The 26,640-nt window shown below is 37.7% G+C and overlaps 1 protein-coding gene and 1 pseudogene across 2 annotated transcripts in view; both read left to right on the top strand.

The window, feature by feature from the left end:
* LOC306910472 (fibrocystin-L-like) overlaps window positions 1–5,177 on the top strand; it is a 30,136-nt pseudogene extending 24,959 nt beyond the window's left edge. Inside the window, exons 65-75 of the transcript in view lie at window positions 236–352; window positions 441–606; window positions 729–961; window positions 1,053–1,217; window positions 1,376–1,533; window positions 1,656–1,791; window positions 2,088–2,450; window positions 2,552–2,706; window positions 2,827–2,976; window positions 3,940–4,093; window positions 4,430–5,177. The product of the transcript in view is annotated as a fibrocystin-L-like (transcript). The remainder of the gene's footprint in view (window positions 1–235; window positions 353–440; window positions 607–728; window positions 962–1,052; window positions 1,218–1,375; window positions 1,534–1,655; window positions 1,792–2,087; window positions 2,451–2,551; window positions 2,707–2,826; window positions 2,977–3,939; window positions 4,094–4,429) is intronic.
* A 520-nt stretch (window positions 5,178–5,697) lies between these two features.
* LOC306910471 (fibrocystin-L-like) overlaps window positions 5,698–26,640 on the top strand; it is a 38,508-nt gene continuing 17,565 nt past the window's right edge. The window contains exons 1-42 of the mRNA XM_079485049.1: window positions 5,698–5,837; window positions 6,182–6,332; window positions 6,479–6,556; window positions 6,776–6,911; window positions 7,047–7,170; window positions 7,255–7,312; window positions 7,418–7,511; window positions 7,643–7,696; window positions 7,773–7,858; window positions 7,945–7,987; window positions 8,086–8,156; window positions 8,252–8,362; window positions 9,170–9,259; window positions 9,571–9,802; window positions 11,599–11,749; window positions 11,891–12,026; window positions 12,127–12,270; window positions 12,488–12,648; window positions 12,755–12,862; window positions 13,676–13,803; window positions 13,946–14,109; window positions 14,312–14,478; window positions 14,743–14,878; window positions 15,039–15,193; window positions 15,295–15,417; window positions 16,932–17,037; window positions 17,132–17,239; window positions 17,690–17,854; window positions 18,075–18,196; window positions 18,390–18,519; window positions 18,912–19,104; window positions 19,536–19,678; window positions 19,883–19,987; window positions 20,821–21,015; window positions 21,392–21,562; window positions 21,969–22,186; window positions 22,765–23,740; window positions 25,049–25,297; window positions 25,478–25,627; window positions 25,767–25,941; window positions 26,183–26,339; window positions 26,482–26,638. Coding sequence (XP_079341175.1) covers window positions 6,263–6,332; window positions 6,479–6,556; window positions 6,776–6,911; window positions 7,047–7,170; window positions 7,255–7,312; window positions 7,418–7,511; window positions 7,643–7,696; window positions 7,773–7,858; window positions 7,945–7,987; window positions 8,086–8,156; window positions 8,252–8,362; window positions 9,170–9,259; window positions 9,571–9,802; window positions 11,599–11,749; window positions 11,891–12,026; window positions 12,127–12,270; window positions 12,488–12,648; window positions 12,755–12,862; window positions 13,676–13,803; window positions 13,946–14,109; window positions 14,312–14,478; window positions 14,743–14,878; window positions 15,039–15,193; window positions 15,295–15,417; window positions 16,932–17,037; window positions 17,132–17,239; window positions 17,690–17,854; window positions 18,075–18,196; window positions 18,390–18,519; window positions 18,912–19,104; window positions 19,536–19,678; window positions 19,883–19,987; window positions 20,821–21,015; window positions 21,392–21,562; window positions 21,969–22,186; window positions 22,765–23,740; window positions 25,049–25,297; window positions 25,478–25,627; window positions 25,767–25,941; window positions 26,183–26,339; window positions 26,482–26,638 — 6,340 coding nt within the window. The 5' untranslated portion in view covers window positions 5,698–5,837; window positions 6,182–6,262. The remainder of the gene's footprint in view (window positions 5,838–6,181; window positions 6,333–6,478; window positions 6,557–6,775; window positions 6,912–7,046; window positions 7,171–7,254; window positions 7,313–7,417; window positions 7,512–7,642; window positions 7,697–7,772; window positions 7,859–7,944; window positions 7,988–8,085; window positions 8,157–8,251; window positions 8,363–9,169; window positions 9,260–9,570; window positions 9,803–11,598; window positions 11,750–11,890; window positions 12,027–12,126; window positions 12,271–12,487; window positions 12,649–12,754; window positions 12,863–13,675; window positions 13,804–13,945; window positions 14,110–14,311; window positions 14,479–14,742; window positions 14,879–15,038; window positions 15,194–15,294; window positions 15,418–16,931; window positions 17,038–17,131; window positions 17,240–17,689; window positions 17,855–18,074; window positions 18,197–18,389; window positions 18,520–18,911; window positions 19,105–19,535; window positions 19,679–19,882; window positions 19,988–20,820; window positions 21,016–21,391; window positions 21,563–21,968; window positions 22,187–22,764; window positions 23,741–25,048; window positions 25,298–25,477; window positions 25,628–25,766; window positions 25,942–26,182; window positions 26,340–26,481; window positions 26,639–26,640) is intronic.

Raw genomic sequence — 26,640 nt, 5'->3', positions numbered from 1 at the left:
ATCTTATCTATCCTTTGTCAACGTACAAATCTGATCATTTTGTTTTTGTACCTTGATCTGAATTTGATTTAATCTATATGCAGTCATTTTGTTATTAATCAAGTAGTACATTTACTTTCATGCGTAGCCAAAGCGAGTAAAAGCACATATTAGAGTAGTTCCATTTTCTGTATTGATTTTATTGTATTTAATTGTGTTTATATAGTATAACTGATGCATTTTCTGTGTGCAACAGGTGGCAGGTCTGGTATTTGCTGGCCAACATTTGAATCTGAACACAACCAAGCACCACAAAAACCTCACGGTGGACTCACGAGCTACAACACCATAGCTGGTTTAATGATGGTCTACGGTAAGAAATCCTCTAAAATGTCTTCATTTTCAATGTTCAGTGTAAAATTGGCTAAAATTGACATATTCTTGTCTGTTTCTGTCCCCAGATACAACATTTGTTGGCTTCAAGAATGTGTGTTCCACTGAAAGAAACTACATGTTCATGAGCAACCCAGGAAATGAGGATCTACAACATCCAGTCAGTGTTGAGAGGATCACAAAGATAGACAGCACAGAAGAATCTCTAGCATTCATTCATAAGCCTGATTTGAGGTAAACAGATTTGTCATTTTCTTAACACAATGTCCAATACAAGCTTAATGTGCAACTGTGACCCTAAATAAGTGCAACAAGTATATGATGATGTAAAAGTGATACATTTGCTGTTACCGTAGTAAAGTGAACCCATCAGACTGTGTGGACATGGACTGTGATGCTAAGAAGAAGACCATGTTGAAGGATCTGGATGGAAGTTTTCTGGGTGCAGTAGGAGCAGTGGTGCCCTATTCAGAGTACGAGTGGAACGGGGATCAGCGACATGGACTGGGCGATTACCGCATCCCTAAAGTCATGCTCACTGCTCTCAACGGCAGCCGCATACCTGTCAATCAAATAGCTCCTAATAAAGGTACATCCAAGTTCCACAAAAAACATTCATATATTATGAAACTGTGTTTTTTCTTTCTTGCACATGTAAGTATGATGTTTTATGTGTACAGGTGTGATCAGAGACTCTTGTTCTTACATGAGCACCTGGCAGAGCTACAAGTGCTTTGGTCTGAATTATCAGATGCTGGTCATTGAAAGTCTAGACGCAGATACAGAGACAAGACGTCTTTCACCTGTGGCCATCCTGGGAGACTCATATGTGGATCTGCTGAATGGTACTGATAGTAAATCCCTTCCTCCTGATATTATTTAAAGATTCAGTCAAATACATTTTCTGCTGTAGGATTTTACTGAAAAATTGTCATATGAATATGAATTGAATATGATTTTCTTTCATTTTAAACTTACTGTGGACATCTTATTGTCATTACAGGTCCACAAGACCACGGCTGGTGCACTGGCTACGCCTGTAGGAGAAGAGTCTCTCTCTTTCATGCCATTGTGGCCACCAATAAATCCTTTGATATATTTTTCACCAGCACAACACCACAGAAGATGAGACTTATGATGCTCAACGCTAATTCTACAGAGGTTAGTCTGTTACATTATACAGTATAGCAACCATACATTTATATTTCCATATATATTTGATTTTAAGACTTATGCATTATCCTGGACAATTGCACTTAACACTAAACTTCTGTTCTCTACAGGCTGTTAGAGTGGGTATATTTTACTCAAGCCCTCAGCGGTTAGACGTCTATGTAAACAACAAACTTGTTGCCCCAACTAACGCTCAGTGGAATCCAGGAAACACTGAATACACACCACTCGAGCCCAAATATCCAGGTAGAGTACAGTAGTCATACAGAATGATATAGCTCCCCCTACAGGCCTGGAAGACAAAAATCTAGATTTGTTAATAATGGAAATAAACAATGTTTTGGGAGTACAAAAAATAAAAAAACATTATTGTTATGCTAACAATAATACTAATAATGACATTTCTTTAAATATGTAGTTTAAAACAATAATATTGACCTTTGGACCTTTCTGACTACAGAACAGTTAATAAACGTAAACCACCAAAAATATATCTAAACAGAGTTTCTCGTTCTTTTATTATTGCTCTCTGCGCTCTTTAGGTCAATATCTTCCAAGTTTTAATTCCACCCATGCCTCCAACTTCTTTGACCCGGACTACAAAATGTTGTACATACTACTTCGAGGCTCAGACCCGCTCCAGATCCGCACTTCACCGCTTCTCGTCGTGTCCTTCAACCTCCCGGCCATGACTGAAGCGCAGTTCTTCGGACCTAATCTGATCAGAAATCTGGCTGCATTCCTCAAAGTACCGCAGAATATGATTCGAATCACCAAGATCGTCCGTGCGGGCGGCGGGGCACGAAGACGCCGCTCAACTGGACTGACGGTGCAGGTTGAGATCAGCCAGCCACCTGCCCAGACATCCAGCACCAACAACACCAACAACACCAACAGCACCGCTGGTAGGGCCAAACACTAAATATTAATGTAATTGTACGAACATTTTACATTGCTTGAAATGAATATCATGTCTCTCGGATGATTCCATTTTGAATGTGTGCAGAAGAGGAACAGCAGTTCTCGGCTCTGAAGAACGTCGCTGATGAACTGGGACGCGCCGCCATCTCAGGCAATCTGAGTGAGTCCATCGGCTTCAACGTGTCGTCGCTGGAGATGATTCCTCCTCTGCCCTCTTCCAGTGACCCATCCTGGAGTCAAGTAAGATTTTAATCAGCTCATGTAAACAAACTCACTGAAGCTGAATTTCATATCTTATAGTGTCAAGTTCAAGTTGTTTATAGAGTTGTTTTAGTTATTTGACCTGTAACTGTCTCTCAGGTGGCCGCTCAGGAGGTGACCAGCAGGTCAGTCCAGAAGGTGGAGTCCGTCAGAACAGTGTCTTCTCTGGTAATTGTGGATCAGCCAGTGGCTGCGTTGTATCCTGGACCCCTCAGCGTGCAGCCCAGCATCATGGCTTTGGATTCAGAGGTGAAACGGACTTTTGCTAGTGAAATTCCTTCCTTTAGATTCTTTTGTACAGCATTTTTGACTGAGAGTTTGTAAAGGCCCATGGACAATAAAGATAACAACATTTTAAGAGAATAGTGGAGTCCACACCACAACTATAACAATAACTTTACGTTTACATTTAAGAGACGCTTTTTTGCGACATACAGAGAGTTCAGGGAGCAATAAAGCGACTTTGTTATACAGGAGCTATGCTACAATAGGTGCTAATACCAAGTTACTAGTTTCAACAAAAGTTTGAACGATACCTGTTGAGAGAAAGAGAGAGTTAGTTGTATATATATTCAAAAAAAGTGTTGGGTTTTAAGTCGTTTTTTTAATGTTGTGGGAGATTAGGTTGACCGGACCGAGTTAGGAAGAATTTTCCACCAGGATGGAGTTAGGAAGGAGAATGAGCGTAAGAGATTATGAGAAGGCAATTCAAGACGCCACTCGTTTAATGAAAGCAGGATTCTTGGTGGAGTGTAGGAGGGTGTGAAAGGATGCCGGTGCAGATCCAGTGATAGTCCTGTAGGCGAGAATAATCTTTGCACATACAGTCAAAAACATTTGTATGCGTCTTTTCATATTTAGCGCTCATTTGCACGGTGTCTCTGACCTTTCAAAACTCCTCTCAAAATGCTTGCAACGGATGCGAAAATGGCAGAAAATCTAATCCAGTTTGAATTTTGTTATGACGGACAAAAATATCGGACACAGTGTGTAAATGGGATTGACACAACCTGAGGTCGTATTCATTTTTGAACGTGCGGAGGGACAGCTGTTCAGCAAATAGGTTACAGGGGAACAACATTGTGGCAATGACTTTCAGTGTGGCGAAGTATTTGATGCGAGCTGTGTTTTATAAGATTCTGCAGAGGTTTTCAAGCAAATATGAAGTTAATCTTTGAATTCTACCTTTTGTTTTTATCTGTTTGTTTTTAGGGTACCTGTGTGTCTGTGGGTGTGACGAGTCTAACAATCTCAGCTGTGCTCAAAGATGTGAATGGGAATCCAGCACAGGGACTTACTGGAAACACCACCATCTTGTTCAGTGGCTGCTGGGCAAATTACACCGACCTCACCATCTTAACCAGTGGTGAGTCATCTCATCTCTACATTTACATTTAGTCATTTAGAAGACGCTTTTATCCATAGTGACTTACAAAGAGTTCGGGGAGCAATAAGCGATATGTCATAAAAGAGCAACCATTCTATTAACTGGTTGGAAGACACACAAGGCATTTTAGTTTGCAGTTTGCAGTGAAATCAAACACCACCTAAATGACCAATATTTTAATAATAAATTAGCAATTATGTTACAGATCCATAAAAATGTTGCCATTCAATAACTTTACTCATTAAAGCCAATTCTTACGTGCATCTGTGTTCTGGGTAACCATCACATAGTTTTCTCTCTATATCTTTTCTATAGGTGTGAATATGACGTTAGCATTTACTCTGAATACATGGAATACGCAGTCCAGATCCTTTACAGTCAGAGCGGTTTCATCTTCTGCAGAACAGCCAGTTACAGCCCCCATACAGATGGCAGTTACGAATCCAACAGAACATCCAGTTAGTACTCAGACGGAACGTCAAGTTGTCACACCTACAGAAGCTCAAGTTAATACTCCTGCAGAACGTCTAGTTGTGACTGCCGCAGAACGTTCAGTTATAACTCCTGCCAAAGATTCAGGTACAACTCCTGCAGAACGTCTAGTTGTGACTGCCGCAGAACGTTCAGTTACAACTCCTGCCAAAGATTCAGGTACAACTCCTGCAGATCGTCAAGTTACGGCTCCTGTTGTTGTCACCATAAAGAGCAACTCTTCAACCACATCCAACTCTAGTTCATCTATCGCATCCTCATCTATGTCCATGTTTATGCTGTTAACTGGTCTACTCCTTCTGTTCAGAGAAACCTAGTGACAATTGAAAACAACACAGACACTAAAATGTATCTTCTCTGTTTGCCCTTAAAACATTTTTTTATTAATAATCATGTATACTGTATAATCATTTAATAATAATGATTGCATAGGTACTGTATCCTTGCAATTTGTGCAAACATCCTTTGATTATAAAAAATTTGAATCAATTATAGGCCTATTGAATACTGAAAATATATTCCTATCTCTTGACAAAGCAAATGTTTTCATACACAATAAAATGTCTAGCATACTCGTGCTGTATTCTTTTTTGACATTAAGATACCCATGGAACTCCGGTCATGTAATGTTACGTAGACTCGCCACTAGAGGGCGGAAAAGTCCGCTTATCCCACTCATACACCTGCAGCTCATGGGTAGGCTGTTTCAATAAAACATGCATTTGCGTAAAACACAGAGGGTACTTGAAGAGTTTGTTATAAGTGTTATTTTTCGTAGTCTTTATACCCTTTAAATCCACTATATAGGGTTTTGTCACTTGGGATCTCGTTTAAAAAATAAAACCAACATTTGAATGAACAAATTACTACAGAAATTAAAGCTTTTATTGGGAAGTAAGCTTTGAACAAGGAACGTTTTTTGGCACAGACTATCAAAATAAAACGAAAATATATAGCCTATACTTAAATATGCCTAGACACGTTATACAAGGAATTTATGCAAGTGTGATTATACACCAATTGTGTGCAAATAAGTCACATGCATGAGGCAAACAATTGCCTACTAAAAGTTCAAACCTATTTTATCAAATGTACAAACATATTTCAAATGTATAAGGGCATGAATATAGCTCCTCTCAGAAGTAGGTAGGTCTTGAAAGTCTGCCCCGCGGGCAGGTACTATAATAAGAAGAGGTTCTGTTAGGATGTTAGTGTGAGAGGTTCCCGACAGGTATGTGGATCTCGGTGATGGATTCGGGTAAAATTTGAAGAAATGCATTTCATTTCTAAGCTCTTTGACTCGAGTATTGTAAAATGCAACAGCTATAATATTTAATATAAAATATTAAGGGTTTAATGGAGTTAGCTATTTTGTATTATGCTTATAGCAGTTTATTATCTGTGACACTTCTATTTAAAATCTGCATTTACAAGACATGTTTTAATTGTTTGCTTATCTGCAACACGTGTCTAAAACGTCTATTAGACATCTAGAAGATTTTTAACTTTATTATTCAGAATGAATATAAAACTGCCCTGTTTATCAGATGTTTTACACTATCAAATGTTTTCCAGCCTTTGAACACAGGTATCGTTTATTGTTGATGTAGAAGAATAACTACAGGTGGCCTTTGAGGTGCGAGTCTGTCGGAAAAGATGGAGCATGTGCGCAAGCTGTTGCATCTGCCGCTTGCTGCTTTTTGTATATTGCTGGGAGGGTTCGTGGGTAAGCGCTTAAATTTGTTTTTATTCATATCGGGTCCAATTTACAGATTATTAACTATTCATACTCAATGTATCATGCCATTTTTTTCTGACCGTCTGAATCAATTTTATTTAAAAACGAGAACGTGTTCATATTGTTTCATGCAGGTGCGCAGATGGTCAGCAGGATAACCCCCTATGCTGGCAGCGTCAATGGAGGAACGAGACTGACCATAGAGGGTGAAGGTAGGCTATTAAAAACAATGTGCTAAAATCTAACAGTTCAACAGTTTTTATTTAGTCAACGAAAGTTAGTGTCAGGGTAGGATATATAAGGTAAATATACTATATACAGTGCATTTTTACAGCCTGTTGATTTAGCTGTAAATGGTGGTTGGCATAATAAAACAATATTTTTTCTTTATAAAACTGTCTAATACACTAGATTTGATCATTTTTTCTCAGGTTTTGCCAGTCAGTTCAGTTTAAATGCTGATGACACAAACATTGGCAACAGTGTGATTCTGGTGTCTCAGACAAGATCTATTCCATGTGATGTCGAAACAGTCAGTCACTCCAATCAGATTGTGTGTTACACAAGGTAAGAAAGTGCCCGGTTTAAAACATGTTCTCATACTGTTTTTACTTTATAAAAAAAGACAGGTTTTGTGGTCCAGTGTCACAATTGTTTTTGTCAAAATATTTCTCACACAAGTCATTGCATTGTCTTATTCAGACCTCTGCCAGAAGGTGACTATAACATACATGTCAGTGTGGAAGGTGTCCCTATTCCTGCAAGTCAAATGTGTAATAGCTACTGGGGGGGGTGGTGGTGGTGGTATAGCAACTGCAGGTTCCAGGTAAATGAGAAAGACTTCAGTAAAATGTTTACTAAAATTATTCTTAAACAGTTCAACATACAAATACATGCTATGCTTTTTCAGAGTAGAATGTACTATACACCGACCATTGAGAGTATTGGCCCACAGTCAGGTCTTCCAGGTAAGATTCTTCTTTTAGGTGGTTTGTTTTAGTTACAACTTTGTTATCCTTTATTGGACCTTTATTGAAGTTATATTATAACTTTCTTATATTATCAATGTATAGGGACTGTGGTTACAATGAGAGGAAGAATTATTACTGAAGTTTATGGAAGCAATACAGACAGAAGTTCCAGTGGTCGAAATACAAGATTTGTGAGGTATTTAATCCAAAATAAATATAAATATTTGAATTCAACTATAATGATATGATATAAAAATATATGTTTAATCCTTTAGGTCTCTTGACAATAGGTTTATCTGATTCCTCTTTTTTTATGTGTATTCTCAGGGCATACATGGGTGGCGTGCCTTGTGAACTACTGAAACCTAATTCAGATGAAAAGTAAGCAAATGTATTTACTGTAGCAAGGTAAATTCAAAATTTTCATGTAAATTGCATAATTTGCCTCTTTTTCCAGGTATGGTCTGAAATTGGACTATGAAGGGGGTGACTGGGGATACATGAGTTGCAAAGTTACAGGAACTTATGTTGGCAAGACATTTTGTATTATTCAAATAAAATATGGAATAAATAATTTACATTCTAGTAAACTTTTTTGTTGAATAATCTGTTGCTATCTTTGACCTCAGGTCATCATAACCTGAGTTATATTCTGGATGGTGAATATGGGAGGTCAGAGACGTTTGATGTTATTTTACACAAAATTTACACTTAAGTTTCTGCATCTCATCAATGTTGTTAAAAGTCATGACAAAACCCATTTTCTTAAGGAGTCTACCAGAATTTGAGCATTTCAGTGTCTCAGCATTGAACAAGCTTGCCATGTTCCAGACATATGCAGGTGCAGAACAACGTTTATTTTAAAGAATACAAAATGCAAATCTTAAAAAAAAAAATCTTCACCTGTTGGTGATTAAATATGTGTCTCTCTTTTAGAGGTGAAAGGAGTTTCTCCGTCTGAGGGCAGCGTGTTGGGCGGCACTTTACTCACTATTAATGGACGCTACTTTGATGAGACCGACCGGCCAGCTGTGGTTTTAGTAGGAGGTAAACCTGATGTTCTGTCACCTGTCAATGTTTATGCAGTGTTCAAAAGTCCACAGTGGAAATCTGAGATACAACATTTAACCTTAACCTAGAAATAAACTGTGTTTGAAATAAAATGAATTTAAGACACTACACGTAAAATTAAATAGGAATATAAAACTGAAAAACTTACCAACCAGAGAACATGCAGTGGTGTCAATTCATAAAGCTCGCATTACAGCAGGGAATGGTAATTTTTTTTATTAATGTTTGTATTAGCACCTATCGTACTATTGCTCTTTTATGACGTATCGCTTATTACTCCCTGAACTCTTTGTTAGTCGCTTTGGATAAAAGCATCTGCTAAATGACTAAATGTACATGTAATGATATAGTACTAAATGTTGTTCTTTGCTTGTAATCATATAGGGGAACCACTTTTAGTGCTATAACACAATATCTTGGTGCTTTAGTGTTTCTTCAGAGGTTCTTCAGTGGTTGGATGAATGAGGAGCTATTTATATAGCCCGGTTCTGTATAAAGAACCTGTTAAGCCCCTGTTTGATTCTTCATCTGTTTTATAAAGCAACTCAGTCATCCCACGGAACCACCGAAGAACCTCTGAAGAACCACTGAAGCAACAAGATAAGGTGTTTTATAGCACATAAAGTGGTTCCCCTATGATTACAAGCCAAGAAAACACCACTCACTACACTACAGCTCACTACACCACTGAAGCTGGTAAAAAGCATTGTCTAGTTTTTCTGGGTGAAATGTTTTTCTGACGCCCATGTTCTTACATTATATGTTTTCCTTTTTTCATTTTAGGTCACAATTGTCAGATTCAGAATGTTTCAGATGAGAAGATAGTCTGCATGACCCCTGGTTATAAAAGGACCAATATGACAGTGTTTCCAGGTGAGATTTAAAATCTGACCTCTGAATGGGGATGATTCTGTCAAATGTCTCTATATCGTCAGTCGCTATTTGTTGCTGATTTATGGTATGGAACTAAAAATTGGGACAGAACGCTGCCTGCAGCGGAGCGTTTTCAGCCGAGTCCATGACATTTTAAGTCTATGGACACTGGGATTAAATCCTCCTCACTGACAATAAGCATATATATTGAATTTAGAATCACTTCAAACACAAACTTTCTTAAACTATCCTGGATGTATTAAAATTTAGATTTTCCATAAAATTATTTGTTTTTTTAAAACTGTTTGCAGGAAGCAGAGGATTTCAAATGGAGATGTGGAATGACACTTATACAGACAATCTAGAGGACGTCCAGGACTACAATGCCAGCAGACCAGGATATTCTGTACAGTGGGTGGATTCTCTGTCCTTTGTGTGGCCCTCTGCAATGAATAACTTTGTTGCTCGACTGCGTGGTTTCTTTGTTCCGATGGAGACTGACAACTACTACTTCCTTATCAATGGATACAGTGATTGCCTGATGTATTTCAGCAAGACAGGTGTTCCCCAGGATAAAGTATGTGAATCACTGTAAATAAATAAATTATTTCATAATTCAATTACTAGAAGTATAAAAGTTATGATGAAAAACGTCTTACAACAATTGCTTACATTGGTAAATATACTTTATTTTAATGGCTGATCCCGATATTTAGACATATATAACACAAATGCAATTAAACGAGTTACTGAGAGAGATTAAATGAAATATTACCGTGTTTTACATGCCTACAGTCTTGAACACTTGAAAGGTCCACACATGAAAGTACATTTATCGTACTGAGTGGCTTATTATGAATTAAATGTGTAGCAAAGTAATCTTAAAATGAAATGGGTGATAGGATGCGTTTCATGTTTTGAACTCATTTCACACTGCTGTCTTTTGATAATTATCAATGCGTGATTTTCACTCGTTCAAAATCAAGGGGACCTATCGAACACCAGGCGTAAGGCATGTGCATGTGTTTTTGCTGGCTTCATTTTTACGCCCCGTTTAAATAGCAAACACATTTACGCACATTTGTGCACCCATGGGCGGGATGGTCTAAAAAAGAGGTGCGCTTTGGTGCATTGTTGGCACGGTGATATTTCTTTTAAATATATTTACATTAAAGTTTTAAATCATGTCATATCACCCCTTTAATACTTAATTCCTTCTCATGTGACTTAGTGGCAATTGCCTGCTTTCCATCTTTATTATATTAATATAAATTAAATGCTTATGTGTTGTATGGCAGCCAAAGATTTAATGAATAGTTTTTCAAACGTACAAATATCGGTAAATAAATCATTCAATCACTAATATATAATAGATTAATAATAAATTGCAATGCAACTTTGTTCAGGTTATGATGGCATCAATTCACTCCCATCACATCCGGAGATCAGATTTTATGCGCTTAGAGAAGGAAAAGTCGTAAGTGAAATTTCATCCATTCAAATCACCATAAAGTCTGGAAAATTTTACTAAATAAAAAGGTAAGAAAGGCAAAAAAAGATTTAGTGTCTTTTGGATAAACGATCATTGTTTTCTACTATAGCAATATGACTATATTGATTGATTGATAAAAACTTCAGATCGAGCCCAGGGTGTGTGCGGTATTGGCCTGTAGGCTACACTATACTGTACAACCCTTCTGTGTCGTGATTCTGCCACATCATGTCAGGTTTCTCTTGGTCTAGTGGCAGGATCATGACAGAACGTCATGTTTTATGTGGCGAGAGGCACTATTAGTTGATTTGGCTTGCCATACGCTCTCTCTCCGGTCTCGTCTCTGTTCCTGCCCTGTCGTCACTAGTGTAGTGTAGCCTAGTTAATGTAGCCTAGTAAGTGTAGTCTAGTTAGTGTAGTCTAGTTATCTTTATTTACGTTCCTGTTATCTTTAGTCTTGTCTAGTTATGTTAGTCCATTTTCCTGGCTCTATTTTATGTTTAATACCCTTGTTTTGTCATGTTACCCCCCCCCCCCCCCCATGTGTGTGAATCAATAAGGTTATTAGTGAAAAGAGATGAGGCAGCAATTGTGTGTGTTTGTGTGAACGAAAGAGAGAGAGAGATCGTAAATGGCAATTCACAACAAAACACGTTTTTCTATTCCACTGGCCCACTTTGTTTGGCCAGCGTTGCAAGCTGTTGTGCATGACATGTTAACAGTTGACAAGACAATTTCAATCAGACTTGATAACCAGAACGAACTGTTGTATAAAATATAACATTGCTTGTAACATCATTATCCTCGGTTATAATACAATTGTTCTGCTTCATTCAATGTGCTACAGGTACTACATTGAGGTTCTAGTTCAGGGATATTATTCAGTTGACGTGGGCTTTTTCAAAGAGATCAGCACGTTCACAGCCCAGCAGACAAGAGAAGCTGTTCAAGAGAAACAGCAGATAATCGCAAGCTATGATGTTTTTCCTGAAAAACAGGTAAAATTACAGCGTTTTAAAATTCTCCGCAGAAACTTTATGGTGTTTAGATATTCAAAGTGGCACTGTACCTGCAAATACTGTAAAGAAAAATGTCATGTTCAACTGTCCCCAAGTAATTTTTATTATTTGCTGTTATAGGTGGTTAGTTTTGAAGGATGGACACCAGTAAGTGCCATCCAAGAGGTGCAGACTATGAGAATCAGCAGTAACTGCTTTTCAATGGTCTTCTGTGACAACACATATTACATCCTGGAATATGGAAATCATAAAACAGGTGCATTGCTCCCTCACACGTGAAATTGTAAAAATGTGTTGTTATTGTAATCTATTGAAAAATGTTGTTGATGCTTATCTTTGTTTTCCCAACGTGACAGGGCCGATTCCAGTCAGTGCATCAGCGCTGGAGTTGCAGAACGCTTTGAATGATTTGTGGACAATAAAACCAGACACAGTTACAGTCACGAAGGAGGAACTGAGCACAGAAGCACTTTACGATATCACATTCAACTCAAACAGAGGTGAACTAAACATGGAAAACAATAAGAGGCTAATCGATGTATTAAATGTAATTCCATACATCATTCTTTTGAGAGCATCTGTATCAGATCTGTACCATATTTTCCTCTTATTATCAATTCGATTCATTAACATGTTGTTTCATTGTGGGTTGCCAACACTAACTTTCAGGGAACATTTTTAAAAGATTTTAAAATCTTCTAACTGTCTTGATCTCAGGTGACTTTGAGGATCTTCGATATTTGACCATGGGGTCAGATGTATACATCACAGTTACTGAAGTAGTCAAAGGGAAGGCCAGTCTGGAGAATTTCACACTTCTGTGGGGCGGCGTCCCATCACCTCCTCTGACTTATGATGCATCTGAGACTGAGGTTTCTGTTTGTTTTGTATTTGTGTTCATATTTACAATCTGATGAAAAGTTTGGCAAAACAATATTCTACTCCTTCTACATGTCTTTTGACACTATTCTTTTGCGATTTAAGGTGCTGGAAGCAATAAATGTGATGATCTCAGCTAAATGTCCGTCACAGATTCCAACCGCTGAGAACTTGAATGTGAAGTATTTTAGAGATTATGAGGACGATAGAGCAGTAAGTACAGCTTGTATTAATCACACATAGATTAAAGACACATTATCTAAATGAATTGTATGTCATTTATGATAAACACGTCGTCCAAAATGTAAATTACAGTGGTGCACATACACCTCGCAGAATCTGGGAAATGACAGTGAATATTCATCCTTAGCCATTACACTATTACACTAGTTTTGGTGATTGTTTGGACAGAGCAGTTGTTACTATTTTAAATATCTTATTTTCTCAATAGTAATTCAAAAGCTATAAAATATATATACATAAATAATATAAATTTACAATTATCACAAAACATAAGAACTTTCATTGATTGCCTAAGTAGCATCGAATTAAGTGTATGTAGACTATATTAACAATTTTAGTTTTTATTCTGTGTTGATTTAAACATTTCTTATGTAAAACTAATTCAGGCCAGAATTAAATTAAAAAACATTAAAATAAATGTTCAACAATTTCAAGATTCTTCAAGGTGTATGTAAACTTGTAAGCACCATTTTGGCCAAAGCAACATAGTAATGTACAGCTTTTCCTCTGTCAACCAGTATTCAGGATACCTGGTCTCTGATTCTGAAGCTTTCTGTGGCCGCTGGTCTCTAAGAAACCCATATGATATATTTCAATATTATGAGACCCAGTACCGCCCAGTGCCACTACAGACATACAATATTGTAAGCATCCCTAAACATCTCAATAATTCCTCCATCCTTTTTAAAAAACGATTTTCCTTAGTATGGAATTAAGTTCTCTTAGATAGAAGTGGATTTATTTTCTCAAATGAAATGTCTGAAAACTGTTTTTTCATTGTAGCTCTGCTTAGCCTACAAAGGCCGTCTGGCGAATGAACTTGGAATGTATTTCAGTTACCAAAGCAGCGATTATGGTTATTACCAGGCCGAGATGACACAAATCTCTGTGCAGTTTGACTCAACTGATGAGTATGTTTAATCCTGTAAACATCTAGTCATCATACATTCTTTGTTTGGGGGAATAGCCCTCTGCTAAAGATCCACTAAATTCACAACCAAATACATTTTTGTTATGTGCTAGCATTGTAATATTGCTTTAATTATTTTTTAGGTGGAAATACAAGTGTGTGGACCTACTGGATTCCATTTCGCAAAGCTTTATAGGCTCTGACTACCAACTGCTTGGGCTCAGTGTGGCTGGAGAGAGAGCTGACTCTGTGTACTACATAGATACTGTTCACATTGGTCGGGGAGTAACTGCTTTGGATCCTTCGGGTATTTTTCGGATATATTATGGTGGTGTAAAATATTACTGTAAAAATAAATGTAGTTGGTGTGACAAACTAGCCATGGAGACGATGTCAGGAGTTATTTTGAAGTTATTTAGGTGGAGGGATTAATAAGAGGTAGCCTTATATATTACGGTCATATTATGATTCTGCTTATATACACAACTTGATCAAGTTTTTCTCCACAGTTATACTGCAGGGTAGACGGCCACCTGCTCTTGGCAGCTCAGGGCCGTTCTTTTCCAACATTTATGTGCAAAAACAAGCAAGCGCTTCACAAGTCAGTTATGACATCACAGCAACCCCATACTACTGTGGCTTTGGCATCCCGTTGCTTGAAATCAACTTTTTGCAGGTTAGTTAATGGAATAGTTAAGCCAAACCAATTTCACGTTCTACTTACGCGAAAGAAAAAATGGTCATTCAAAATTTTCAATTTATTTTTTATATTATTTTATAATATTTAGTTTATTTTCCTACTGCTTACTGTTAAGAGCTTTGCTTAAAAAACTATGATCTTTTACTTCCTATGCATACACATATAATATTTATTGAATCGTATATTTTGTGTGTCAATTATAACATTCTCAAACTGAATTTTTCGATTTCTGTCTTTCAGAAAATGCCAAACAGCACAGAGGACAAACTGGTTCAACGCCAGGACAATGCCACAGTCACTATTAGTCGTGTTCACAAAGCCAGTCCACCTCTTACTGGAACCTTTGATGTTGCCATTTATGGTCGACGTGTTGAGGGTACAAGTTTTATTATTGGAATAAGTTACTTTACAGAAATTATTATAGTTTCAGAACATACATTTGCTTTAAATGAATAGCGGTAAGCAAATTACATATTGACAACTCTTTAGTAGATTAACTGGTAATTTATATCTTTGGTGTGGTGTTTGTGCCTCAGGTCTGCCAGTAAACATCAGTGCTGTAGACCTGCAGTACGCACTACAGGGGATTCCAGAGCTCGGCCAGCTGGAAGTGCAGAGATATGGAGATTGTACAGGCTACACGTGGGACATCCAGTGGCTCACCATCCCAGGCAATCAGCCACTGTTAGAGGCAAGAAACAATAAACTGATAACACAAGCAAAATGATCACCGTGAAATCTGTCAAATACCAATAAAAAACTGACGATTTCTCTTTATTATATGTTAACCAGATTAATTCCTCTGCTGTGGTCGGCGTGAACCCTTCAGTGACATCATATGAGATCGAGCAAGGAGGCCTTTATAAAAACAAAATTACCGGAGACTTTCTACGTATCCCTACAGATAAACCACAGGTGCCTTTTCCACACACTACACATCTTTAGAACAATACTTGTTTGTTTAACAAACATTAGCCATATGGAGGTGTGGCCTGTGGCATCCCTTAAATGTCCTTGCTCATGCCACCTGTGGTGCAGAATTCAATGGTGTAACACAATGTGTCATGAAAAGGCCTGTTAGAAAAGGTTGTATAACTCTGAACAGTTTGCATGTCTGGAGGATTATGAATTGAGCAATGCATGAAAGGTTTATTTGTGTAACTCTTCATTTGCGTTACAGACAGTTGTGCGGGTAAATTGACGGCCCCTGTTAAATGAACAAATCTGTATGACCTAAAAGAAGCGAAATATGAATGGCCCCTTTTTAGGCTGCAAGTCCTGGAGCGCAAAAAATGCAATGCACTCCCTCATTACTGAAAAATGATTCTGCCTTCTCTTGTCTTGATTTTCTGGTCTAGGGGCAGAATCATGACAGACCCACGTGTTTTATGTGGAGAGAAACATATTATTGTCAATCAGGACATAATATGCGTTCTCTCCTGTCTCGTCATTTGGCCCCGCCCCTCTCGTTTCTAGTATAGCTTTCCTCCTGTGTCTCATTACCCACACCTGCCCAGCGTTATCTCCTTTGTTAGTCTCCCTATATATTGCCCTCTTGTCTATTGCTCGTTTGTTCTCGTACATCTTGTACTTTGTGGTAATGGTATGTGCTGTGTAACTGCTTTATTGAGGATTTGTGACAACGCTGTGTCACAGCGTTAACGTCCTTTTGGTTACAGCTGGTTACCCGCCGTGAGTTTTTCGTTCTTGGTTTTGCTGCCTTTGTTACCCCCTGTATTTTACCCCCTTGTGGGTTTTTGTTTTCTGTTTTACTTTATTAAAATCTGATACCCCGTATTGTTGCCTGCGCTTGGGTTCTTCTCTCACCTCCCTGTTTCGTGACACTTGCGATATGTAAAAATACAAATGAAGACCTTGAAAAAGTACCGTAAATGTTTAATAAACAATCATTAAACATCGCAATGATGTACAAATGAACCATGTCATGTCCACATTTCCTTACCCTATAATCATAACTTTTGTTTGTTTATAACTTGTCTTGCGGTATATGAGTATATGATAGGTCAAATGGCTTAAAAATGCACCAACTAAGCGTTATAAAGTAATATATATTATATTGTTTAACATTTGATCTGAGAAGACCTTTCATTCAGTCATGTGTCCACGATAATATTGAGACAATTTTGCTATTAATTTTCATTAATTGCTAAATTTCATAATAGTATTACATCGCTCATTTCAAACTGTGATCAAACTGACTACCTGTGCCTTAACGGTTTTAATGCACACCTTCCAGCCAATCAGAACCGAGTATTCAGACAGACCATGTTATGAATGCAAATAAAATCATTGGATTAAATTTTCAGAAGGGAATTTGTTTTATTTGACATTAAAGCAAAATCTTTTCAAAAACAAAGTGTTTTAAAGTGTTCATAGCTCATGCATATGTGCGGCATGTTTTGCATCAGGTCGAGGTTTTCATCAATGGCATCCCATCATGGTGTTCAGGTGATTGTAGTTTCACCTGGAGTGAGTCTAAGACTCCAACAGTGACCGGGATATCTCCTACAGAAGGTGCAGTGATTATAAAGCTGGACATATAGTAAAAAACTGTCATATTCATTTGTTTTGGTGTTTAGTGGTTCATGTGACTGGTATTGTAATTTAGGTTCCAGTGGTTTGGCAACCGTTGTTAAAATAACCGGATCTGGATTTGATGGTGGCAATGTCACAGTAAAGACGGGTGAAGTGGAATGTTCTGTTCAAGAGGTCTCCAGTAAGTCAAAACCAATATGATTTCTTAGGAAGTCCAATTAAATTAAAATATGTTTTAAACCTTTTAGCCCAAGTCTGTTCACCTTTGAGAGAAAGTATATCAGCAGTGCACAATCCTGCACTTGGCGATCGACAGTACGGCAGAGTTCAGCTCTAACCTTAATCGAATACACCTGAACCATGATTTAGGATCCACGCCAGACATGAAGTGTGTCATAAAACACAATTGTTACTAATAAAGAATCTAGTGTAGCTTGTCACGTATTGCTGTCATGTCTAGTGTGGGCAAAAACTTTTAATAACATGGAAAATATAACTTCTAATGTGTTGCAATTACCTTACAGGACAGTTGATCGCCAATGAAAAGACTGGGACTAAAGTTCATTAGGACTAAACATTTTCATGCACTATTTAAGAAGAAATCTGACTATATTATTTTGTGGTTTTTCAGGTACTTATGTAACCTGCAAAGTTGGCCCAGCAAGTGCTGGCATTCAACCAGTGTCTCTGAGATTCTCTGGTCTGGGCAATGCCCGATTTGACAATAGCGGGGGTTTAAACTTCACACACCAGTTAGGAGTGACCTCCATATACCCCACCACAGGAAGTACATCAGGTGAAGAACACTATGAAGAAAAACTTGGCAACATCTTAAATTCTTAACTAAAAATAGAAAAGTTATTAATTTCTTTAGCATTGCACTTAATAAATATGCCATGCTATCTTTTGTGAATCGAAGGGTTGGACATGTCTTTTAGATACACAGTAAATGAACAATTCAAGTTTTTGTGCACCTTGCAATATTTTCTACCAACATGATCTTTCTGGCTTCACAGGAGGGGCGATTCTGACTGTGTTTGGTTATGGATTTAGTATCAATACAGCTGTCACCATTGGCACTAAGCAGTGTAATGTTACTGAAGCAGAATTTACTCAGTTGAAATGCATAGTTCCTGCTGTAAGTGAAGAGATTTTACCATTTTTCTTGATTTTCTTTGAGGGACTTGTGAAAAGTGGGGAACACACTATAAACCTTATCAGCATGACTCTTAGCAACATAACATCATTGTTTTGAAGTTAACAGATATTCATGTTTACAATGTTGTAGTCTATTAAACATGTATAGATCTTGTGTGTGACACGTCAATCAGGGGTCATTAGGTCCACAGACTGTAACAGTGACCATGGGAGAGATGTCAGCAAGATCGGATGAATCCTTCACATACAACATTCTAATGGCCACCATCACTGCTGTCAGCCCACAGACTACAACAGTATTCGGTAAGATTTTTCTTTTTTGCTTTAATGAATCCTAATTAAATGTTATAATTTCTCATTCTCCCATTAAACATTCTAAAATTATGCTTTCCAAAAACATTTCTTTACTTCGAAATTGGTTTTATCTCCATGGAAACTAACTAGATCACAAAACGGGAGCACCCACAAAGTACATCAAACATCAGCACAGTTTAAAAAATGGTTTCCTAGTTAACAAAAGTGCCTTCAAATCAAACATGGAAATCTATTAATATCGCAGTTTATCAGCATATGTCCAATTTTGTTGAAATGTGAAATTAAGAATCGAACTTCATTATCTTCACCTCCAAACAAAGAGGTACAATGTTCTATATTACAGTATATTAACTTTCCACATTATTTTTGTTGTGGTAAAGGGCTCAGGAATCTCACAATCCTGGGCACAAATTTTGAGAAGCGGGTCAATGGCAGCTCTGTTCTGGTTGGTGAGACTGAGTGTGAATTGTTGCAGTGGACCAATGAAAACATTACCTGCATGTTGCCCAAACTCGCCCCAGCTGTATACGACATCCACGTGAGAGTCGGGAACCAAGGCTACGCCAGAACCAGGTGTCAGATCAGTCACTCTTATACATTACAGCACATTCTAGACTTCAACAGCAGTGCAACTGCAGCATTTATATGTAAATATAAATTTTCTGGGAATTTATTATAATTTGTGTCTGGAAAATAACGGAAGAAAAACTGTATTGACATTTAATTAAAAGTCAAGTCTTTATAGATGGTTTCAGTTGTAACAACATAGGTACAGACCTTTGCAAAGATAACAATAACTGTTAAGAAATTTTCATTTAATTCAACACGATTGATATGCAAAAAAATATCCACTAAATTAATCTAGAAATAAATTGTCAAGTTAACTTAACTTTGGGTCTGATGAAACTGTCTTTAATGCTCCCAAAATTACTTTTTTTATTCCTTACTACATTTAATACTGTTTAATCTGAAGAATATTTCTTATTTTCTATATTTTCTTCTAGTGCTGGTGTTAATACCACTATAGAGATTGTTCTGAAGGTGACAGGCTTCTCTCCACCAATGGGCTCCTTGTATGGAGGAACCACCATCACCATCACAGGCTCTGGGTTCAGCTCGGTCCCTTCAGAAAACAATGTGACCCTGGGTAAGACAACATCATGTGTCAATGTCAAAGTGAAACTGGGCACTTCTACAATGTCAGCACCAAACATAAAAATATATATTTTTTAAAAGGTGTCCAAAATGTTCTGCATTGTTTTGTTTAACGGCAAGAAATGCCGTCATAAATTGAATAAAATTGCTGTATATGCATTGTGGTTGTGACTCAACAAAACTGTGTTTCTCACAGGAGATACTCAATGCAAGATAACTGACGCTTCAGAACAACAACTGATGTGTGTGACCCAGCCTACTGAAAAAATACACACTGTGACAAACCAAGGTCTCCACCCCGGTAATATCTATTTACTTTCACTTTCTTTCTCACGCACATGACATACATCAAAGTCAATATCACAATGGGTGTCAACACTAAGTTAAGGCATTAGCTTATTATGAACTAACACTGAGCAATAGTTAATTTATTATTTATTTTCAGAATTTGCTATAAAGCCAAATATTGTAACTGTTAACATTAGTTAATGCAACATGAACTTACATGAATAATTAATAGTATTAATACATGCTAAAAAAAAACACTTCTTATTGTTAGTTCATGTTATCTTTATGCATTAACGTAAGACAACAAATAAAACCTTATTGTATAATTTTGCCTAGTTTCTTTAACTAAACACATCGGTCTCTATTAGTTAACATGCATCCACAACAGCCCTCTGCGACATTGACTGATTCAATCAACTCTCATAATTTAACAATAAATGTAATCAACATTAATGGACAATACTGTGCAAGATCACTGTTAGATTTCAGCAATGGTTATTTCTCAGTCTCTAGATTGGAATACAAAAGAACATGTGTAAAAAAATCTGCCTTTTAGACTACAGTGTGACCTCCCCTTAAGCCTGCGATTTCAGCCATCTTATAAGATCTTGACAGATCACACAGTGCGACGTGGATCTAATAAACTTGTTTTTTTTCATCTCCCTCATGTACGATGTAGGAAGCGTGTTTAGGAGCCACGACCACAGAAATAAGATTGATAACAATAGAAAGAACTTTGTTCCCTTAATGAAATCCAACCCGAATATCTTACAAATTTTTTGTTCGTAAGAGATTAAATAGGCCTGCCTGTTTATGTGTAAAGCTTTAAACAAACAATGTGTTTAGTCTTTGGTCAGGGTTACGCCTGGAGCCCGTCTGCACTTATAGTCTCAGTTGGGGACACAGTGGTTTGGAGCTGGGAAGCACCGGATTTTGTGACGAATCTGGGATACAGGGTCTTCAGTGTGTCCAGTCTAAGCAGTACTGATCATGATAATGAAGGCATTGTTTTCAACAGTGGAGACAACAATACCGCCAAAGGTGACCTATTTCACAACCCATGTCATTCTTTTGTTTTATTACACTCCTCATTTGTTTTTTTCATCATAACATAATTTGATGACACAGTGACTCCAGAAAGTACATTTTTGCAGACTACACCTTCTGAATGTATCTAAACATTACATTTTTGCAACTAAACTTAAGGTATCTTACCATAAATTCAATGTAATATGCAATAGCTAGCCAGTTCTCTTGTAGACAACGTGCACAGTGTACACAATACTCTTTATGATAAACTATGGCTGCAATTACTGTAAAGGAAATTAACAGGTCAATAAGTGTTGGTAACACAGTGTCAGTTTTATTGAGAAATCTGACTGGTCTTTGTGTACCTGTTTGACTCTCTCGGCTTTAGGAGTCTTCAGCCATCGTTTCACCTCAGCTGGAGTTTATTACTACAGCAGCGGCTACATTGACTCCATTAACCAGAAGATGCTACAGGGCGTAGTGACCGTCAGACCTCTGGAGGAGAGACCTGTTGGGCTTCAGGTGTCTGTAGCTGGAATACAGGCCTCTGTGAATTTGGGTACAACAGCAACAATTTTATTTTAAAATCACAGCTACAGTTGTTAAATTCTAGATCACTAACATACACAGAGAATTGCAAATATAATTGTTTTAAAAAATGTACCATCATTTATTAGTTCTAGTATTTATTAACTCGTAGTCTGGCAAACACACACCATTGGTTGAGCCAATGTTGCTCTAGGTGTATTTGAAAATTCACACTATTAGCTCACATTATAGTTTTGTGTTAAACAATTCATCTGTTCAAGTTATATCACAATTTTTTGTCTGCGTTTAATCAAATCTGATCATGTATTTCCGCTCTGGGGTTGTAATGCATATTATTATTACTCTATATTCCTTCACTTTTTATCTGTGATTGGTTTGGTGAGGAAATGTTCTTCTTTCATTTGTGTCCCCCACAGCCTCAAGGCAGATGATCTCATCTGAGTCAGAGTGTGTGGCCGTTTCTGGCTGTGTCCAAGATCAACTGGAACAGAATGGTATTTCTGATGGTCTGTGCTTTTGTTTTACCTCCTGTGCCAGTCCTACTGTAGAAAGCATTACTCCTAACCACGCCACCGCCCATGACATCATCACCATCAAGGGATCTGGCTTTAGCAGCATCTCCTGTGCAAATAAGGTGAGGTTGAGAGGTCAATGCACGAAAAACTTTTTTTTCATTTCAATCAATCTTTTTATATGTACAAATGTTATTCCGTAAGGTCATAAATTCTGATAAAATGTATAGCCGGATTACACTGTGCAGCGGAAAAAAGCATGAAATGCATAAATGTATTTTAAACATTATTCTAAAATGCACCACATTAAAAGATGATTATCTTCTAGTACAAATCAGTTATGTTATTAAAGAGAGTTGTTGGATACAGAAAAAATCAAAACAGCCTCTCTCTCTTAACAGGTATTGTTATGTTTTTTTAAAACTAGTAAATTGATATTGGCACATATTGTATTATTGCTCCGTTATGACATCGATTTATTGCTCTATGAACTATCTGTAAGTCACTTTGGATAAAATCGTCTGCTTGATGACTAAATATAAATGTAAATTGTTAATAGGGTTGTGTTACTGAGAAAATGTTTCTCTAAGTTTGTAAACTGTAAAATTCATAATCAATTTGTCCACTATGAAAATATAATACTGTTTTTGTAATACAGAAATTAATGAGAATTTTATTTTTTTATTTTTTTCAATCACAGGTCAAAATTGGAAGTCATTCTTGTCGTGTCATCAATAGCATCTTCACTGAGATTAACTGCAAACTCAGTCCTGACAGCGGCGCTCCAGTGGGCACACCCTTACCCATAACCGTCCGGGTCAATAACTTGGGTACAGCCATCATGACAATGCCGAATGAGTACGACCGCAGATTTGTGGTTCTACCTGTGGTTGATTCCGTCTCTCCCTCTGTGGGCAGCACGACCGGCTACACTCGTCTCTTCATCTCTGGCTCTGGTTTTGTGAACGCATCTGTGATGGTAGCAAATGTTCAATGCAATGTAGTTTCCATGAACTACTCACAAATAGTGTGCGACACCTCACCGTCTCCGGCCCGCAGGGGAAACGTTGTAGTTTATGCAAACACCATCTCTTCCTCTTGCAGTTCTGAGTGCATGTTTGAATATTCTCAGTCTGTTACACCAGTTGTCTCCAGCGTGTCACCTGACTCTGTTACTGGAAACTCTACTACTGTTGTGGTCACTGGCAGTGGATTTGGAAGCAAAAAAGCAGATCTAAGGGTTTCTGCTGATGAAATTATCCTGAAAGTCACACACATCACAGATAACGTCATCACACTTTTGGTTGGTGCTCTGCCCGCTGGGAGACATGCCCTGCGAGTGGTGGTTATGAGTAAAGGTCTCGCGACAGGGCTCTTCAACCTGACCAGCACACCACAGGCCACCATCCAACCAACATCAGGAAGCATTGCTGGAGGAACTCCACTCTTGATCGAAGGAAATGGCTTTGTGGCAGATAATACCACTGTGATGCTTGATAACCTCCCCTGCCAGATTTTAGAAGTGACCCCAGACAGAGTAAAATGTTTAACACCGGCTTATGTAGAGGGAGAAGTGCGGGTGGATATTTGGGTGTATGATGTTGAGTACCTACAACAAACATTCTACTACACCATTGAACAAACTCCAGACATCATCTCATTGAGCCCTGCAACAGGTAAAATTCAATTTAGGAAGAATTTAAATACACTGTTTGTCCAATGTAATCTAGTGTCTCAAAACTCAAAAGTTCTAAATGCTGCTGTATAACTCCTTTGTGTGATTTAAGTGTTAAGTGATTTAAATGGATAGTTCACTCAAAAATGAAAAGTGTGTCATCATTTACTCACCCTCAGGTTGTTCCAAACATACATTTCTTTGTTCTGCTAAACACAAAGGAAGATATTTGGAAGAATATAGTAACCAAACAGATCTCATCCCCCATTTACTGCCATAGTAGGGAAAATAAATATTATGGGAGTCAATGGGGATGAGATCTGATTGGTTACTGACATTCTTCCAAATATCGTATTTCTTATCTTTTTTCTGTTCAGCAGCAATTTTGGGGGAACTGTTCCTTTAAGTCTTTGTTTCTTGAATGTTTAAGATGTGTGTTACAAAATACACTGTATGTTTACTGTATGCTTACTGAAGTTTTTTTTGCAGTCATCTTAGTAACAATTAGAAAAACGCTGTTTTGTGTTAAGTTGTGTCTAAAGAACAACTAAAAGCTAGAATTCATGTATTCATTGCATACTTTTTTCAAATAGAAACATCCCGAGAAACTAAAAAATGAAGACTTTTATTTTGTTTTTCATTCTTGTTAAAACAAAATTGTAAAATCGACATTTGCAAATCATCTAGGTTAATGCACAATTTTTTACTTTAATTTTTAATAGAACATTTAGATATGTTATGTGAAGAACCCAGGTGACCCAAAACGCTAATGCGCACGATATGTTGGCACGCCGCAGGTTTATTTACACATATAATCCTAATTGTACATTAAATAATCCAACGCCTACTGTAAATATGCAAACATCATCACATGCAATGCATAATGATTTGAGAAGGTGACACACCTGATATCCGTGGTCTATTTTTGCGTATGGATTTCCAGCATGGACAAATACTGTGCTTGCCAAACTGTGCCCTGCGGGTTTTGAGCAGCGCTCTTTACTGTTCTCACTCAGATTCTTGCAAACAGCTCTACATGCAACCCTGAAAAAACTCTGATGTCTATCAAAATACTGCAGCTTAGCGATAAAGAGTTGCAAGTACAACTTCCAAGGCAGTTCTCTGGTTGAGTACCATCAATATTATACAGTTCCTACCCTATGTTTTATAGCCAGGTCTATTGATTTAAGTGGTGCCATATAATGATCACGAACATCCACATTAAATCACAATAAAAAGACTAAAGCAGGGATTTCACAAACAGGGCCATATATATACCACATCATAATAATGCTGCTTTTCATCGCAGGTCCTGTTGGAACACAGATCACCATCTCTGGTTCAGGCTTTGGCACAGACGCAGCGCTCGTCTCAGTGAATATTGATGGTGTGGGTTGTAATGTGACATCCATCATAGATACACAGCTGATGTGCACTGTTGGGGAACACGCAGGAGGAACGTTTCCGGTTAGGTTATATCACCAGGTCAAAGGTCATGCATTATCTCAGTCTGTCTTCAGCTACGAGCTGCTGCTGACAGGGGTCACACCAAATGAAGGTAATCAAATATCGATTCTCACAAGCCTTATTTCTAAAAGGAACAAATGAAATGGATTGAAATAATTTGATGCTAACATTTATTAATAAGGACATCTAGTTTCAACATGGGCTACCATTGTGCAATGTAAAATCTGACTCTCTAAGACACTGGAGTTATACCCCTTCTGTATTGTTTTAGGAAGCTATGCTGGAGGAGCTGTTGTTGCCATTCAAGGCTCTGGATTTGACCCAAACACCACCAGAGTTCTCATCTGTGACAGAGAATGTAACGTTGACCTGCAGAACTCCAAATCTAACCAACTGTACTGTGAGGTCCCGTACAACAATGGTGTGCATTTCCTCATAAAGCATTGCTCATGTATCTTGAAATGTTTGCACATTAAACCGTACCATTAATCCAACCAAATATATCATTGTATCTGTAGATCTAAAATATGTATTATTGTTTACATGTGTCTGTCTTTCAGGAAATGAAACAGAGCAGGTCTGCGTGGTTTTAGTGAGGAACGGAAACGATACAGTCAACATCACAGCCGGCTACACATACAGATCCTCTTTAACCCCTGTGATCAGTGATGTCACCCCACGCAGGGGAGGAACAGCTGGAGGCACCAGACTCACTATTACAGGCTCAGGGTTCAGGTGCACACAAAGCAGATTTTCATGAACTAAATTTATTAAGAGAATTAATGTGTGAACGTAATAATTATTATATTTGTGTATTCTTTTTTATTTTATTTAGCTTTATATCTAGAACATCTTAAATCTACATTTTAGTGTGTCTTAAGTGTTCAAATAGTAATTTTATAGCTGTTATTATTATTATTAGTGCCTTCACAGAATATGCGTGTTTATTACAAACTTTCCTTTGTGTCACGTGTAGCACAAACACCAGTGAAGTTACTGTGACCATTGCGGGATCTGTCTGCGATGTCCAGTCAGCCAATGAGACACAGATTATCTGTGTGACCAACGATCAACCAAAATCCCAGGAAACTAAAGTTCGAGTCCTGATAGGAAACAAAGGAATCGCCAGAATGGTAAAACCAAGACATATTTAAAATAGCTTAACCCCCCTCCTGAAACTAAATACATACAAATATACAGTACAAGCAGCTACCCAATCTTCTTCAGTTCTCAGTTTATCTAAATTTTATATTTAAAGAAAACACTGTTTTTCAGGATCGTGCCGATTTCTTCTACATTGATGTATGGTCATCTCCCTATACGTGGGGTGGTCTCTCTCCTCCTGAGAAGGGCACATTTGCTGTAATCACTGCTGGTCAGACCATCCTGTTGGACACCAGCACTCCTGTCCTAAAGATGCTCCTCATCCAAGGT

The sequence above is a fragment of the Barbatula barbatula genome (assembly GCF_947034865.1).
Source record: "Barbatula barbatula genome assembly, chromosome: 21".
NCBI classification, from domain to species: Eukaryota; Metazoa; Chordata; class Actinopteri; order Cypriniformes; family Nemacheilidae; genus Barbatula; species Barbatula barbatula.
Note: the sequence above shows the minus strand (reverse complement) of the source record. Positions and strands in the feature narration are given on the sequence as shown.